The 18,464-nt window shown below is 34.1% G+C and overlaps 1 protein-coding gene across 1 annotated transcript in view; it reads right to left on the reverse strand.

Moving 5' to 3' along the window:
- LOC136035686 (solute carrier family 35 member B1-like) overlaps positions 1–18,464 on the reverse strand; it is a 43,446-nt gene that overhangs the window by 16,722 nt on the left and 8,260 nt on the right. Inside the window, exons 2-6 of the mRNA XM_065717617.1 lie at positions 17,852–17,955; positions 13,499–13,629; positions 9,580–9,771; positions 2,679–2,805; positions 621–727 (exon numbers count right to left, since the gene is read on the reverse strand). Coding sequence (XP_065573689.1) covers positions 621–727; positions 2,679–2,805; positions 9,580–9,771; positions 13,499–13,629; positions 17,852–17,955 — 661 coding nt within the window. The remainder of the gene's footprint in view (positions 1–620; positions 728–2,678; positions 2,806–9,579; positions 9,772–13,498; positions 13,630–17,851; positions 17,956–18,464) is intronic.

The following is an 18,464-nucleotide window of genomic DNA, read 5'->3' on the forward strand; positions in this document are numbered from 1 at the left end:
TTATACTAAAACTAACTACAATTTATTTTCTTGTGTATCTAGTATTGAAATTAACTCACGAGTTGATAATAAATGGAAATCAAATAAAAAGAGTAAAGGTAAAAAAATATATGGTTTTATGATTGATGAAAATCTATAAAGGAAAACACATTCCAATATTATAGCTTCAAAGTTGTCCAGATCTCTGGGTGTGCTTCGCTGAGTTAAAACCCTAGTGTCCCAGAAAATTCTTCGATTGTGTTATTTCGCTATTTTTTACCCGTACATTTGTTATGATTGCTCTGTATGGGCTAGTAATTTTGTGTCCTGTTATAGAAAAATCCAAAATAAAGCCGTTAAAAATCCAAAATAAAGCCGTTGTCACCCAAAACTTTGTTTTCTCATAATATTAATTAGCTTTACACTAAAAATCAACTTTTTGATATTTCAAAAACAAAAGATTACCAAGTTAGTATTTTTATGTATAAATTTATCAATAATACTCTTCTCTATTCTTTCGAAAATTTTTCTCAATTAATAGTGATCTCCATAGCCATGTAGTCCCAGTATTTATCTGTTTCCATAGCTACGAGCACTATTAAATACGATTTTCTAGTTACAAGAAAGAAATAAAGTCTCACCTGTCCAAAAGCGCTGGCAATAGAAAAGACAAGCATCTCCCAAAGAACATATGGATATTTGGCAACAAATTCAGCAAAATCAACGATTTCACCCGTCAATAGAAGAGCTAAAAGACAAACAAGGGGGCATTATTGTTTATTGAGGATCTGGTAATGCAAAGAAAAGCGGAATAATATTAATCCTAGATTAAATAAGCAAAATTTACAGATCCACTTGGATTAGTCTAAAATGCACCCACTTTCAGGGGTTTATGCTACAAAGCACTACGTTCATCTGTTTTTTTTTATTTATTTTTTTTTTTTGTCGGCAGTATTAAACAATCGGACTAATTGAGACGAGAAACTCTTTTGAAAATAAGCCAAAGTGTGGAATTAGTGATTAGATTCTAAAATGAAACCTGTTGTAGCAACGTGGATTGATGCTCTGTTTGGTAATACGGAGCACCCGGGCTCGATCCTCGCTGCAGCAAGGTTAGGAGACAAGCTTGCTACTTATCCCTGTAAGAAACACTCAGCAACTGAAACGTCAACTCGACACCCTTTGCGCCAACAATGGCTCAAGCATTTGCCAACAATGCGCATTGCCAACAATGCGCCAACAATGGCTCTTTATCCTTTTTTTCCAAAATGAAACGCTTTAAAATCGAGGTGGTTATCCAAAGCGCAATGAGTAATAGATGAGAGTTAATGATTAAGATGTATCTTTATGTCGGTAGTGTTATTAGTAAGAAAGGAGGTTACAGGGAATACATAAAAAGTTGAATGGCAAAAATATAAAGTAGTGTGCTAAGAACGCAACGAAAAAGGTGCACATTGAGTCAAAACTGAGGATATCTGAAATGGCAGTGATAGCAAGTAAAACCAAGAAGCATTGACACTAAAGAAAGAAAAGGAGAGAAGGATACACAAGAATTTTTTTTTTAATTTAATAGAACTACTTTTAGGCATACAGCTTAGTAATGAGTCGACGGGACAAAATAAGACGACGATTCTTACAAACAAAGATAAAAGCGACTTTCTAATCTAATAATCGTAAAAAGCAATTGAAGGTGACCTTTGCTTCTTTACTCACTGGCTGCGAGTTATTTTTATTATTGTTGTTATAATTACTATTATTGTTTAATTATTTTCTTTGTTGTGCTATGTTTTCTCATTTTCTTTCTTCCTGCTTAGCTAGCGTCGTCCCAGAAATTGGAAATTATTGAAATTAACATACAGGACACTTGTGAAATATGTTATAAAGCAAAATAAAAAGAAAGCCAAATACGAAATGTTACACGGAGTTCTATTTACTTCCTAATAGCCAGAAAGCAAAATGAAAATGACACTAGTGAAGCAAAATGAATTATGCCGGAAAAAGAAGAGAAAAACTGAATCAACGTAGAGAATTTTACATGGGTTCTTATTACTTACCAACATCCAAGTACAAAATGAAGAAGATATTAATGTAGTTACATATGTATAGGACATTTGCGAAATTAATTAAATAGCAAAGCGAAAAGAAAAGTTGAAAGCACATGAAGTTGTTATTGCTTACCAATAACAAGATCCATGACATGGAGAGGATTTCAGTGAAATGAAACCATTGGAAATTAAGGAGATGAGTAGTACAGTAAAACAAACAAAAGTACTGAACGGACATTACAGGATATAAATACTAATTACAAACAGCCAGATAATAAAATTAAGAAAATGTTGCGAAAATAATATAAATAACAATAATATAATAGTAATAAAAATAATAATATAAATAAATAATAATAAATAAATAATGAAGTTAAGAAAATGTAGTAAAATGAAATAAACTATACGGTGAAGTGACAAAATAACCGGAACGAAACAAAGGGAATATTCTACGGATTCTTGAAACTCACCGACCGCTAACTTAGATAATCAGCAGAAAATTTCAGAAATGAAAGGAAAAATTGAGTTGGAATGAAAACAAAATTTTTACAAGAGTATTTTAATTGACGGAATTATTGTGAAATAACCAGGAATATAATTGCAATGACGTTGGTGGGTATATTATAGTGGAAAGCATGCGTTCTCATTACTTACCAACAGCCAGGTAACCGACGGACCAGAGATTCATGTTACTCATCATGTGACCAGATCTTGTCTGATGCTCTGATTTCATTCTTTCTTGAACAGCGCCAGTAAGACCATCCATCGTCAGTGAAATAATCTATAGTAAAAGTAAATAAATGATGAATAGTATTAGTAGAAAAACAATATCAAAACAAAAATTCGCAAGAAACGTCATGCTTAAAAGCCATTTTCAGAAGTTAGCGACAAAGCAAAACCCAAATTGTTAACTTTGCAATTTCTCAATAGATCTCAGCCTTAAGTGTATAACCCAAGTGTAATACAATTACAGAAGAGAAAATAATGAGGACTTTTTTCCAAAAAAAGTCCTCATTATTCTATCTTCTGTATTTGTATTAATGAAAAGCAGTGTGGTCTTCGTCATTATCCAAGTGTAATCCAGATCATTTTCAACTTCACAATTAACAAGATTTATCTTGATAATTGATATTGATAAAGATTGTTATCAAGATAAATTTACGCAGATATGATCAGGAGCTATAATATAACACTGAGGATTGTAAACTCCTGGTTAAATGTTTTCGACGATAGAGATGATATTGGAACCTTTTTATGCTTCCCCTCCTTTCCTATCCATAAAGTCCCGCTTTTTGTACTATACGGTACTTGCTAATGGCATTATTGAAACATATTTATAAGAATCGCGTGGATGTGACTTGTAACTTTTAAATGAGCCATTGAAAACTTCTCTAAGATGCTGTGTTAGCCTGCTAGTCTCGGTAGAAAAAAAGAAGAAATATTCAGTGCTAACCAGGCAACAAAGTGATTTTTCTTGTTGTTCAAGGTGAGGAACTTTGGTGATCTTACATTGAATACCTTGGTGATCTTAACGCTACACTTTATTTCGCTCCGCCATCCTTTGAAGGGTTTTAAGCTCTTTTTCACAATTCCTGTAATTTTGTTTTCGCAATATACTTTACAATTAAGATTAGCCAGAATAATAATTACCATTCACGAATCAGCTTTAGATGACAATATTTTCTAACTATACACTTAAAAAAACACGTTTTTAAGCTTTTGGTCACTATTGACATTATTCACTTTTTACTGGGCTTCAGCTACCGCTGCAGTCATGACATAGCAAAGACCGATATGTCTTCCGTGAACTATTCTTTTCTCAACCAAATCGCGCAGAGCAAAGGACCGTTAAAGGCTGGGGACTGCTCAATTGGTTGCGAATGATTATGCTTAAGGATATTTTTAAGGAAGAAATCAATCGAAGTTGGTTAAATCTCTCACTACCCTAGTCAGCCCTACAGGTATTTATAGCATCGGATCAAGTTGTCCGTTTAAAAAAAAGGCTTCCTAGATGTATTTTAGTAGGAAGGTACCATGGTGATATCAAAGTCAAACAAGCGTTTTAAACAGGCCTTTGACTAAATCCCTCCCCACCCTTAGTAGTATATAGTTTCCACATTTAATTCTCACAATTTTCTACAAATCTGAAAGAATGGATGAAAAAGGAGAAATGTTGAATGAAAAAAAAAGATCGAAAAACTGAATTGATCGTCACAAATGTAGGCTTACCAGGGGGTCAAAGGGCCGAAACAAGGGACTTAAGGCCTGTTTTTGTTCAAAAAAAGTATCCCTTTTTAGACCCTAAGTTCAGCTTCAGAGGACCATAGGATGGAATAAAGCACTAGATAAAACTAGAAATTAAACTTGCCTGAAAGAGTAAACAAATGAAGCTGAAGTTTTGCTTCAAAAGTTATAACAACTAAGAAACTGACCAACTGAAGAACGTTATATGAGAAAAGTACTTTCATAAGCTGTTCTGGTTATTCTTGAATTGTTTCTTTATTGTTTTTCCGAATATGCTGGACCAAATACAAAGAAAACATCAAAGCAATAGCCACAAATAGAAAATCAACCGCTTTTAAACTTTAAAAACCAGTAACTGTTTCTTAGACTCTATTTGCTTTCAAATGGTTTCGAGAGCGGTAGTTATTATTTTTTTTTTCATTCAGTGAGCATTGATGGGACTGACCTATCATAGCCTTTATCACTAGTACTTCCAACACTTAACCTTGTTCTTTCACTTGGTCTTCTTTTCAATGTTGTTTTTCAGTAGGTTTTTGGGCACTATTCTTTTTTTTATTGTTCTTCAGTTGGTTTTCAGGTGCTGATAGTTTTTGGATTCTTCAATTGGATTTTGGGCTTACTGCCACTAGTTCGGTTGTTCTTCAGTTGGTTTTTGGGCTCACTGCCACATGTTCGGTTGTTCTTCAATTGGTTTTTGGGCGCACTTGGTACTTGAACTCTTCAGTTGGTTTTTGGGCTCACTTCCACCTGTTCAGTTGTTCTGCAGCTGGTTTTTCGGCACTGTTGTTTTTGGACTCTTTAGTTGGTTTTTGGGCTCGCTTCCACTTGTTCGGTTATTCTTCAGTTGGTTTTTGGGCGCTGTTGGTTTTTGGACTTTTCAATTGTTTTTTGGGCTCACTGCCACTTGTTCGATTGTTCTTCAGTTGGTTTTTTGGGCGCTGTTGGTTTTCCGACTCTTCTGTTGGATTTAGGGCACTGTTGGTTATTGGACTTTTCAGTTGGTTTTTGGGCTCACTGCCACTTGTTCGGTTGTTTTTTAGTTGGTTTTTGAGCGCTGTTAGTTTTTGGACTCTTCAGTTGGTATTGGGCGCACTTGGTTTTTGGATTATTGAGTTGGTTTTTGGGCCCACCCTCACTTGTTCGGTTGTTCTTCAGTTGTTTTTTTTGGGCGCTGTAGGTTTTTGGACTCTTCAATTGGTTTTCGGGCTCAATGCCACTTGTTCAGTTTTTCTTCAGTTGGTTTTTGAGCACTGTTGGTTTTGGACTCTTCAGTTGGTTTTTGGGCTTACTGCCACTTGTTCTTCTTTTCAAAGTTGTTCTTCAGTTGGTTTTTAGTTGCTGTTGGTTTTTGAACTCTTCAGTTGTATTTTGGGCTCACTGCCACTTGTTCGGTTGTACTTCAGTTGTTCTTAGGGCGCTGTTGGTTTTTGGGTGATTCAGTTGGTTTTTGAACTCACTGCCACTTGTTCTTCTTCAGTTGGTTTTTGGACTCGCTTCCACTTGTTTCGTTGTTCTTCAGTTGTTTTTTGGGCACTGTAGGTTTTTGGACTCTTCTGTTGGATTTTGGGCGCTGTTGGTTTTTGGACTCTTCAGCTGGTTTTTGGGCTCACTGCCACTTGTTCAGTTGTTTTTAGGAGTGAGGAAGAAGAATCTTTATATAATTGGTAATAAGAATAGAAACGTCACAAAACAGTTGTCACAGCAGAATTGTCTGGAAACTCCCTTCCACCTTGAGGACTTTCAAGAGATTTTGGAGTGAGGAAGAAGAATCTTTATATAATTGGTAATAAGAATAGAAACGTCACAAAACAGTTGTCACAGCAGAATTGTAAGGAAACTCCCTTCCACCTTGAGGACTTTCAAGAGATTTTGGGATAAGGAAGCCGAATCTTTATATAATTGGTAATATGAATAGAAACGTCATAAAACAGCTGCCACAGCAAAATGGCTAGGAAACTCCCTTCCATCTTGAGGACTTTCAAGAGATTTTGGTGTAAGGAAGGAGAATCTTTATGTAATTGGTATTCTTTACCAATCTTTATTATCTTTATGTAATAAGAATAGAAACGTCGAAAAACAGTTTTCATGGCAAAATGGCTAGGAAACTCCCTTCCACCTTGAGGACTATCAAGCGATTTTGGAGTAAGGAAGATGAATCTTTACATAAATGATAATAAAAATAAAAACGTTACAAAATATAAACATAAATAGAAACGTCACAAAACAGTTGTCATGGCAAAATGGCTAGGAAACTCCCTTCCACCTTCAGGACTTTCAAGAGATTTTGGTGTAAAGAAGGAGAATCTTTATATAATTGGTAATAAGAATAGAAATGTCACAAAATACACTACTGAAAAACCAAATTATTTGCGGTGAAAATTGGTCACTATTTTGTACTTGACAATGAAAAAACAGAAAAGTGGGGTGGGCCACATTAAAGTCATGCTTCTTCTTGTAAAAAAAATTGTACTTGGTTTAACATAACATTTTATATTAGAAATTACATAAAAGTAAAGCAAAAAAATTTACCAATTATTTTAGCTTTTTGAATCAAGTTTTAACATTGATATGAACTTCTGATTTTGACTCCTGCAACAGAAATACATTCAAAGCATTTTAAAATTTTCTGAAGGAGGATATGGGCTTACAGACCCCCTCCCCCCTATATACACCTAAAATGCTTGATAATCAGTGACTTCATAGAGTATCCACTATTTTTAATTATGGCGAGGTTTCGCACTTTTCAAATTCTAGTGAAAGATGGAATAACACCATCCACCTGAATATTCTTTGGAATTTTCTCGTATTTTCAAAACGCAAAAGTTTACTACAGCAAAGATAGTGAAATTTGAAAATTACAAAAAAAGGTAAACAAAAATTTTAATAATTATTTTAGCCTTTTTTAATCAAGTTCTAATGTTTATGTAAGCTTCTGATTTTGGGCCTTTCAATAGAAATATAGTCAAGCTGTTTCAAAGTTTTCTGATGCAGGATATAGACTCGAAGACCCCCCCCCCTTATATACATCTGCAGTGATTGAAAATCAGTGACTTCGTAGTTTATCCACTATTTTTAATTATGGCGAGGTTTTGTACTTTTCAAATCCTTGTAAAAGAAGGGATACTGCCATCCAACTGAACATAGTTTGGGATTTTCTCGTATTTTTAAAACACAAAAGTTGACTACAGCGAAACTAGTTAATCAAGTTCTAATGTTTGTGTAAGCTTTTAATTTTGAGCCTTTTATTAGAAATACAATCGAGGTGTTTTAAACTTTCTGGAGGAGGACATGGGCTTCAGTTATAGATCCTTCCTGTTATATAGCCCTTCAGAATATGGTCATCAAGGACTTCGTAGTGTGTTTACTGTTTTTAATCATGGTGAGCTTAGAATTTTTCAAATGCTAGGAAAAGATGGGTTACCCCATCATCCTGAACATTCTTTTGAATTTTCAAGCATTTTTGAAACGCAAAAGTTCACTAGTAGCAAAACTAGTGAAATTGGCAAATTACAAAAAAGATAAACAAAAACTTAAATACTTGTTTTAGCATTTTTTTTTTAATCAAGTTCTGATGTTTGTATAAGCTTTTTATTTTGAGCCTTGTAATAGAAATTTTTTTGTGGGGGGACTTCATTGTTACTAATTACTAGTTTCGGCGCAATGGTTCTCCTGCCCTCTTGTGTTTAACATTTTTCGAAGTTATTCCATTATTCATTCATTTCAATTTTTTGTTAATTAAAAGAGGGCCTTTCCGAAGCCAAGAGCGGGGGGTTAGCAAAAAAACAAAAAACCTGTACAAAAGAGTCTTTAAAAGCTGGGGGTTTGGGGGGCGGCAGCCCCCCAACTGCCTCTTCTAATTCCTGTACGTTTTAAGGTTCGACTTTGGGACGCAGCCTCTTTAACTCTTTAAGAAAACGAAGTTTTTTTCATATTATTTCTGTACGTTTTTCTACAATCCATGGTGGATGTAATTTAACAATTCCTGTACTCCTCGTACAGGAATTAGGAGAGGAACTTGGGTGGCTTCCGCCCCCCCCGCTTTTAAATCATTGTATAAAATAGAAAAAAAAATAGATAGAATGACCGAAATGTTTCTTTTGCTCATAAGAAGCTAATATTCTGTTATCTCTCAATTGATAAGCCGTCCAGGTGTTATCAAAATTATACACTTTTATTTTGATGTTGTTAAAAAAAACCGCCCGTAAGGGACTTGAACCCTTGACCAGAGGATTAAAAGTCCCACGCTCTACCGACTGAGCTAATCACTTACATGTGTGTAAATATAACTTCTCGATAACTTTTAAAAATTTCGAATTAACATGGGCTGTTATGGAGAGAAATGCGTTAATTAAGTAGCTAATGCGTGGTTTCTGGAAAACAGGGAAGGAGTTATCGGATCGAGCTGAAATTTCGCGGATAAGCTCCTGGGCCGTAGAGGACCTTAACTTGTGATTTTCAGCCCGATCGGACAACGTTAAAAGGGGGGGTGGGGTTGGGGGGTCGAAACTTTCGGGGGGTTAAGATTTTCCTACTAAACTTTCGAGGAAAATTACTCGGAGAATTCCGCATCGAATGAGTCCTCGTACACCCAGATCCGATGTCGGCTGTGACCTGTAGGCGTCGAGAAAAAAAAAGAAAATGAATTTTAAGTGTCTATGCGTGGTTTCTGGAAAACAGGGAAGGAGTTATCGGATCGAGTTGAAATTTCGCGGATAAGCTCCTGGGCCCTAGGGGACCTTAACTTGTGAATTTCAGCCCGATCGGACAACGTTAAAGGGGGGCTGGGGTTGACGGGTCGAAACTTTCGGCCAGATTTTCCCCATTAAGGAAAAGTTGGAGGGGGATGAAATTTGGCAGGTTTCTTAGTTGGAGCTCGGGCTACGAAATGCATCCCTCCCCATCCCTCTGCGACCACTGGAACCGAAGATCGCTTAACATTGTCGTGGGTCGCCTCTTTATAGAGGCACGAGTGTTCCTCCTTGAAAGCTAGGAAAAGATCGGTTCCATCATTCTGAACATTATTTGGATTTTTCTAGTATTTTCGAAACGCAGAAGGTCACTACAGTGGAACTATCAGACATGAGACTATTAATTTACTACTTATAGGGCTTACCATCCTTTTCAATAAGGAGAACAGCTAATAAAGTTTGTCCCCCGGATTTTTCCATTAAATATCAGTACAACAATTATTTTTTTGAGACACAAGGTTTCGACATTGTTTTTTTTTTTTCCATTAATAAAAACAAAACAATCTATCTTGCACGCCATTTATAGTTATGAACAATGAACTCAGGATATAAACTCTTCTTACCAGCATTAGCTCCCCCATGCCTAAGCCAGCAGGTTCTGTACTCTTAGCTGCTTCACTATCCTTAAACATGAACATAGCTACCCCGATAACTATGATGAGGACAAACATCAATTTCTGAATCGGATATGATTTTCGACCAAAGAGAAAACCAAGGACCATAACTGGTATTGGCTTGCAGGATTTGCCAACCACCTTGAAAAACGAAAAAGATTAAATAATAACCAGGCCAACAGATGATCAACATATAAATAGCTCTGAAAAAAGGGTTATGTAGTGAAGAAAAAGACTACTCATTAAAGAAAAAAATAAAAGAGTTGCAGTTTTGGGGCACTAATATTAGTTATCCCTATGTGTGAGTAGGTCTTCAATCTTTTGTTGGTAAAAGCCCTGTCCCCTTCTATGCTAATCTTAGGGAATAATAGTTCATTTAGTCAGACCTATACATAGGTGGGTAGGAGGAGGGATCTCACTCAAATATTTGTCATAGGACACTACTACGGAAAAATTTGACGGTCTATCTCCTTGAGGAATGAAAAACCATTTTTTCGCCGTAAAATTATTCAGCTTCATTTACTTCAATAAAATTCACAAATCTCTTGTTTAAATAGCAACGAAGACTACACTGCTTTTCCGTAATAAACAACAAGTAATTTTTATGTAAGACAGTGGAACGCAACTTTAGACGAATATTTCGACCCTATATACAAGGGCTGTTCTCAGCAAAACAAACGAAGAAAAATAAAAAATAAATAGGGACTTGGAGAAATTTTCACTAAACGCTTTATATACAAATTCAATTCAAAAACATTTAAGTAATTATATTAAAATAACAGTAAACAATTCCACCCAAACTGTTATGGATAGACCTTCTAGGCTGGCTGCCAAAAAGGCGAGATTAGCTTTAAGAGCTTGTTTGTAAATGTTCTTTTTTTTTATTCTATTTGAATGAATTGTCTTTTTTCACTTCGCTTGATCTACCAATCCTGGTTGAACCTCGTTGAAGTAATGATGCTAGGGCTGTTTTGAAAATATTTTAGTTTCAAAGATTGTATTCTAAGATGAGTTCCTTAATATTCGTTTTTTTTCTTCATTTGTTTTGTGGAGAACGGTCCTTGGACATAGGGTCAAAATATTCATTTAAAGTTGCGTTCCACTGTCTTATATAAACAATGTCTCCATTGTTCTACTTGTTGTTTAAAAATCCCTTATTTTCTTGATTTTAGGTTTTAATTATCAGCATGCTAAATAAATTTTGTATTAATAGGTCAATCCTAATTCTCAAAATCTATAAATTAATGACGGATAATCAGGGTGATGTTCTATTAACCACAAAAATATCTGCTTAAACATTACATAACACTGAGAACATCGTTTTACCTAACATTTACATTGTGAGATAAGGAGTTTTAGCCAGACAATTAAATTTGATTATAAGATTGGGGACACCAAAACATATTCTTGTTGTACTCATATTGCTCTAAATGTCTAATTAAAAGCACTAATTAAATGTCTAATTAAAGCAATAATCAAATTAAATTAAAGCACTTATTAACTAATTAAATGTCTGATTAAAACACTAATTCCCAAAATGGTCCCGGTGGACTCCAGGGTTCCACGGGAGATTCGATGGGTGTACACGATGACGAGATGAAAAAAATGAGGTTCACAATTCGTAAGTGAGGGTCCGCGAAAATTCCTTTTGTTTATATAATACAAAAATAAAATGTTGCTTAAATTCACCAATCAATGTTGACAGACGATATTTTATATGATAACAATGATAATAATTAATGTAATAAATACATATTTGGTAAACGTAACACAAATAAACACTATTTTACTTTTATTTTTACCACTGTCAATGCGAAGATTTCTGGATAAATAAAATAGAATTGATTGGTAGAAGTCAAAAGTAACGTTCACTGGAATTGCTATTTTGATTGGCCAGCTTTACTTTTTTGACATCCAATCACAGCAGGATCAATTAATTAATTAGCCAATCAATTCTTGCCTTTTTTTGTCGAGTTTTGGAATATGGTAGAAATTTAGCAGGTGGTCCATCAAAACCAACATAATTTTGAAAGTGTTCTATGAGAAAAAAAAACAAACATTTTTCATCTTCTGATGTAGAGGGATATATAAATAAGGAATTGTAATGGTTGAAGGCTAATCATTATCATAAGAGAATTAGACTATTAAGCTAAATTAATAACGATAAAGCATCGGGTTGGTGTTTCCGTCTCTGAAACCAAGACGATCACTTAGACCAAACACTTAGGTCTATAAGAAGAATTACGAAACTTCAATCCTTCTTTTTCACAAGAAACGGGACTCATAGAAAGGTTCAAATTTTACTAGAATATGTAATAAGGGCAATTGCTAAATTAAACGTCTCTACTTTACTAAACTTTATTAAATTATGTAAGAAAAAATTTTATAAAACAAAACATTTTCATCTAATATCATTAAAATGCTCGTTTTGGGTGTTGTAGGACACCCAATTATTTTGTCAAGTTAAATATCCCCTTCCTTACACCCCCCTTGTATCCCTGGCCATGGAGCCTTTCGAGGGGAAATAAGTGTATTGTAATTCCATTTTGAATAGTATTTTGTATTGTATTGTATTGAATAATAATAAACTTCTTGTAAACTTCTTCTTCTTCTCATAAATTCAATTTTCAAACTGGTCCTAATAATCTTTTTGTAATTTCCTTTTTCTCTTTTTCAATAATATGACAGCAAAGTTCATCTAATCTCACTATAATACTAGCCATTAAAATGGTTGTTCATCACATTAAGAGGCAAGATTTCTTTGCAATTAACTTAGTATTGCTTCTATATACAAGTTCGGAAAAATGTTCAATTGATTTTCTCAGGTTACATATTACTATATTCATCTTTGTGCCTATTGGAGAGAGTTTCCGCATAAAGTTTGAAACCTCCAAATTAAGATTATGGATACAGATTCAGTCCTGTGGTGGCGCAGTAGATTTGACCTTAGCTTGGTAATACGGGACCCAGAGATCGAATCACGCTGCAGGGCCGACGCAGGGACCTTAGTAGTCAAGAAGCGTCGTTAATTCTTAAATAATAAAAAAATAAGATACAGATTCGCTTGTATCAGCTAATTAAAGGTAAGCTATTATTCGCTTACTTTTTACGGCAAGATTTATAACACCAGGCCGCTAAAAATAAATGTAAAGTAAAAAAAAATGTAAATGTAAATGTAAAAATGTAAATGTAAAAAATAAATGTAAAATAAATAAATGTAAAATAAATGTAAATGTATCCTTCGTTGGAGGAAGGATAGTAGATGTTCTCATAGAAAACAAAAATAAATCTTTCCAAATAATAAAATTTAATTCAAATTTGGCCATTGAATTTGGGTTAAACACAAAATTTGGGCTATTCAAAACAAAGAAAAAAACGAAAAAAAAAACCGGATTAATAACGAAAATAAATCCAGTCTTCGAATTGTTAATATTTTTTTACAATTATTTTATTAAATTTGAAACTTTCTGTCGGTTCAATTATAGTGGTAATGTCAGTTCAACTGAAGAAATATTGACAAGACTGATAAAATAGTTTTGAAAAAAAAAAAACTATGAATGGCTAGTCATTATTTGGAAAGAAAGGACAAAGCCACCTGCGTATCTTACTACATATTGCCTTTCTATGTGCTTGTTTATTACCAACTGCTATATCAAAATCCATCAAAAATTACTGAGGGGGTTTTATCAGAAGTTAATATCCTTACAACTCAATTTACTGTGACTAAAGGTTACCCCTCTACGAACAGAGTAATCTAAATTGGAGCAATTATCAGTTTTCTCTTTATTCATACCTATCTTAGATAATTTACTCATCGCAGGGCCGTAATCTAAAGTGGGCCAATTATCAGTTTTTTCTTTATTCATACCTGTGTTGGATAATTTACCCATTGCAGGGCCATATTACTAGTAATCATGGCAAGAAGATACGTCATTGAAGATGATGCATAGTAAACATTCCGGGTTGTGTCTTCACCTTGTTTGAAAACAAATTTGAGCACTAAAAATAGAAATAGTGTTAACTTAGTACAAAAGTTGGCTTATAGACACAAGTCAGACTAAGCATGAAATCAAAAACTGGTTAAGTAACATGCGCCTACATAGATCTTAATTAAATAAAATACAAGAATAAAGGTAAAGAATACAGCACTGGACTTTATAGTCCCTACGTGTGCTGCTAATCTCCGTTTCGTGGCCCTTCAGCAAGGAGGTGCAATGAGAGGTTGGGGGCCACCCATCTTGTGCTTTCGCAAACCCTTCTTGTTTACCTTCCCCGGATTTCTCCAGGTATCCATTTAGAGCTGGGTTGACTCTGACCGAGCTTACCAACTCACGCCACTTATTCACGCTTAAACCAATAACCAGAGACAACAGAAATCGAACCCTTATCCTCACGAAAAAACTCAAGTCTTAATAAAATAATGACCAGAAAACAAGAAGCTATTCCACGTATCGGAAAATATAGATCCAACCAGCCCCACAAAGCCCTACCCCAATAGCAAATCGGAATATCCCTGAGGTATAAGTGTAACGGTAAAATATTTTAGGCTAGCCTTTTTTAACTTATTTTTTAACCTAGAGAAAAAGGGTATTACAGCGTTTTGCGAGGATATGGGAGGGTAGCCAAAAGTACCATCTTTTCTGCGCCAATTATATGAATTCCTTTGAAGTGAGAAGAGTCCTTTAATGATTTTTTATTTTCTATAGTATTAAGGCCCTTTACAAATACAGGCGGCCCTCTACTTTCGAAAATAATTGGTCTCGAAAACGCGTTCGAATGTTTGAGAGCGAGAGAGATGTCAACAAACGTATACCAAAGTAATATTTTAAAATATTTATTCATTAAAACGCATACATATGTAAGTTAGCAAGACACGTTTAAGGCTTTCGGTAATTTTCTTTAAATACATGTTGCGAGTTATTCAAACATGCAACATTCTTATTCAATATAGTTTTTATTTTTTTTAGTTTTTTCCTTTTTTAGTTTTTTCTTTTTTTAGTTTCTTCTTTTCTATTGTTTTTTTTTCTTTTTAGTTTTTTTACAATATTCAATACTTTCAAATGACAAAGACAAAATGGCAGATGTCAAGCAAAAAACATCTGTAAGCTATATATGCAGGAATTTATTTTGGAAGTAGAAGGGGGGGGGGTAGGAATACAACAAAACCCCAAAACACCCAAATTTAAAAAAAAATCAGGGTAAATTTAACTTTTCAGAAGTCTAGGACAATAAAAGTGCAATTAGCTGATCAGATTCCCATAATGCTGTGTGTGAAGGAAAACCTGAATATAGTTTTGAAGCCAAGAAACAAATGTCAGGGTCAAGCATGCCCGCAAGTATTTATTTTGGTTTTCATTTGCCAAATTTGATTTGTTTTCACCATGGAATTTGTTTTCGCATCAAGGAATTTGGGAAGGAGGAATTATCTTTGATGATCTGCTTTATTTGCTCAACATACTGATTGAGTTGAATGATGGCACTTGTTTTGCTTGCTAGTCACAGGAAAGAGTCACATGCATAAGAAGGTACGTGGAAACTAAATTGATAAAGGCAAAAAAAATTGCCGATTTATAATGTAAACCATAGCCCACAATTTGAGTGATAAGGAATGTTCTAACTCTGTCAAGTGTCTTCTTGAGCCTCAAAATAACCAAAAACATATTTTGGTATTTTGAATAATTCTATAGGTCAAAATTTAGGAAACATTTTTAAATTTTGCTTCCTTGATATCATCGATTGATCAACTGATGCTAATAGCTGGTGATGGACTGCCTGACATTATTGGGCTACGTGAAACCTTTCTGGATAATAGCAATGAGATGCTGAAGCATACACCCAGATATTTGAGGGAACAACAGATCGGTAGAGGATGGTAAAACCGTGGGCTCATCCATGGACTCACCTTCTAGGCTATATACTCATTAACCTTCTGTACATCGTCAGAAGTGATCTTTCAAGGAATTAGGAAGGGATCTTTCAATTCATATCTATTGAAATTCAATTTTTAAAAAATATTTTTTTTTCTGAGAGGAATGAAGGGCAAAGTTGAAACTTAAAAGGAAAAAAAAAATATGGATTCGCAGTACATCTAATATATATATATATCACTAAAACTAGTGCAAACAAACCAACTAATGATATTTCCATATGTTTGTATGATAATAGAAAACTAGCACTTTACTGAAAACACAAAAAACGATAGTGGATTTTTGTTACAGTAAAAGCAAACTGATTAAGAGCCCTTTTTCAAAAAAAATAATTGATTTAGGATTGTTGCTTTATTTTATTTTGGTATCACTTCTCCAAAACGAGCTCAGTCCAATGATTTGATCTTGTTTTGCCTCCTAAAAAGGAAATTTCATGATTAGTTTGTAGACAAGTCTGGACTGAAGCCATCTTGATAGTATTAGGACTACAGACTAGGTTTAGAATTTGTATCATAACTTGAAATTCTCTGTTGAATAAAGAGAAATAAATGAATTTCCAGAGTTAATATTATGGTTTATTTGTTCTTCATATTGAGTAATATTAAAGCACTTTTTTTTGCAATTCAAAATTGTACATTACACACTATTGATATTATAGCTGGTGAAACCAAGATGGTACCTAAATATCTGTATATTATTTTTATATGATATTCAATGACTTTGCAGTTATTAAAATTAGATTTTTTTTATGCTCAAGTTTTAAGATAATTTTAATTATCTTAAAACTACCTGAAAGTTAAAATTATCTGAAAGTTACTGATATCATAGCTGGTGTAAGACTATAAAAGCATTATACATTAGTTTGTTGCTGTCAGGCTACGCACTCACTTTTGAGTCACAAGTCAGTATTCTTGTTTTCTATACTGGCCTTTGGGTGTTTTCAGTAAAACACTAGGCCTAGTTTTCTATAATCATACAAACATAGGAGAATATCATCAGTTGGTCTATTTGCAGTAGTTTCATTCATATATGTTAGACAGATTGTGAAGTAATAATTTTTGTTCGTTTTAAGTTTCAACTACACTCTTTACTTTCCTCACAATAACTTTGTTTTTTTTTTAAATTAATCTTTGCCCGTTTTTAATTTAAATTTAATGTAGAAGCAACACTGTCATGATCTTTTTTTCTGAAGGGAGTGCCCCCCTCATATACAAAATAATTTCTGTTCGTTTTAACTTTTGAAATTGCTCCTTACTTCCTGTTTTTTTTTTATTTAATTTGTGACGGCTTTTCAAATAATGCCAGGAAATCCTCCTTCCCACCATATAAAATTAACAGTTTAATGTGCCCCCAGAAACTTTTCCTCCCATGGAAAATCCCCCCCCCCCCTTACAGAAATCCCACCCTAAAAAGCTCGAATATTTCCCATTAAAAAATACTAGGCTATATGTGAACAAGGGGAAAATTGAGTAACTTACATCTCTTTCTTTGGAGACTAAGAGAACCAGAAGAAACAATGAATTGACAAATTCGTAGAGCTTGATTCAGTTTTTTTTCTGAAATACAACAAAAATTTTTTTTAAACTGAACCCATTTTTATTTTCATCCAGAAATTATTACAAAGAAAATCATTTTTGTCGGTTATGAATGTACGGTACTCTTACCACTGCTGTCAGAATGAAGCCTGAGATCAGCATTAAGTTGACTGTTTTGTTTGAGAGAGTAATTATGTGGTTGATGCTAGTTTCCTGGCATTGTATGTCGCTAAATTGAGCTTCCTGGATAGCTCGCAAGTTTCTCAGGCTTGCCTCCCAACTTTTGGAAATTCATCTTTCAAGGGGTTCTCTCAGTGCACCTAGTTATCGTTATTTTCGGCTTCTGGGTATTCTTCTTGATGAGAACCTTTCCTTTAGGCGCCACATTAGTCAAATTAAAATGAAGATATCGAGGAATCTAGTAATTCTTAGAAAGCTTGAAAACATTTATTTTGGGTCAATTACCTTAGATCCACTAACAAAAGCAAGAGAGAATAGGGAGAGTTTCCTCACTGGCGGCTAAAAATACATGTTATAATTTGTGATATTCAATTCACACAAGAATTTTTTTTTCTGAGAAAAAAAAAAGGTTCCTGTAAGATCCACTCTCTACCTTAAATGACGTTTCTTTAGAGCTTTCCAGGAAGTTCTTTTAGGCAGGTCTACAACAAATAAATATTCAAAAATTAATAACAGGCAGAATATAAGTGGGGCAGTTACAAAGACGGATTATACGTGTGACTAATGAGATACACTTACTGATTTTTGCATACAAATAATTAATGATGCATTGGAAAAACACCAAGGCAAGAGTGTATGTAAATTTTTCCTCACTTTCACCTTCTCCATATTTTCCTCGAGTTCTGAAAAGCAAAATTGTACAAAATATTATTTAAAATTGTACAAAAAAAAGCTACCACATATTTAAAATTTTAGAATAATATAAATTACTAGACCTAGAATTTAGCTTACTTTTACAAACAAATTTTGAGCCTATGGGTTGCAGGATTGCTATGCTTAATGATTTTGATTTAATAAGAAGGTCCAATCTTAAGATTTTGCTGGACCAGATGGTACTGTTAAATAGACATAAGAATTCTTATAAAGTCACTTTGTCATATTTATCGTTTAAATGTGATGGTGACCCATCTGTAACTCTCTAGACAATGACTAAATACATTATCTATTGAACTTTTAATTTTGGTGTATTAGATCTCTGGTTTGCATTAATTGACGACCCTGCTGATGTAACACCTTAAACGACCTAAGTCTGAAATTTCCCGAGTTTCCCAACCAAGATACCCCCCCCCGCTCTTCCATATCAAATTCACGTTGTAACAGCTGGAATTCTTTATTTTAGTATCCGAGAGTT

This window comes from Artemia franciscana, chromosome 14 (assembly GCF_032884065.1).
Source record: "Artemia franciscana chromosome 14, ASM3288406v1, whole genome shotgun sequence".
Classification (NCBI taxonomy): domain Eukaryota; kingdom Metazoa; phylum Arthropoda; class Branchiopoda; order Anostraca; family Artemiidae; genus Artemia; species Artemia franciscana.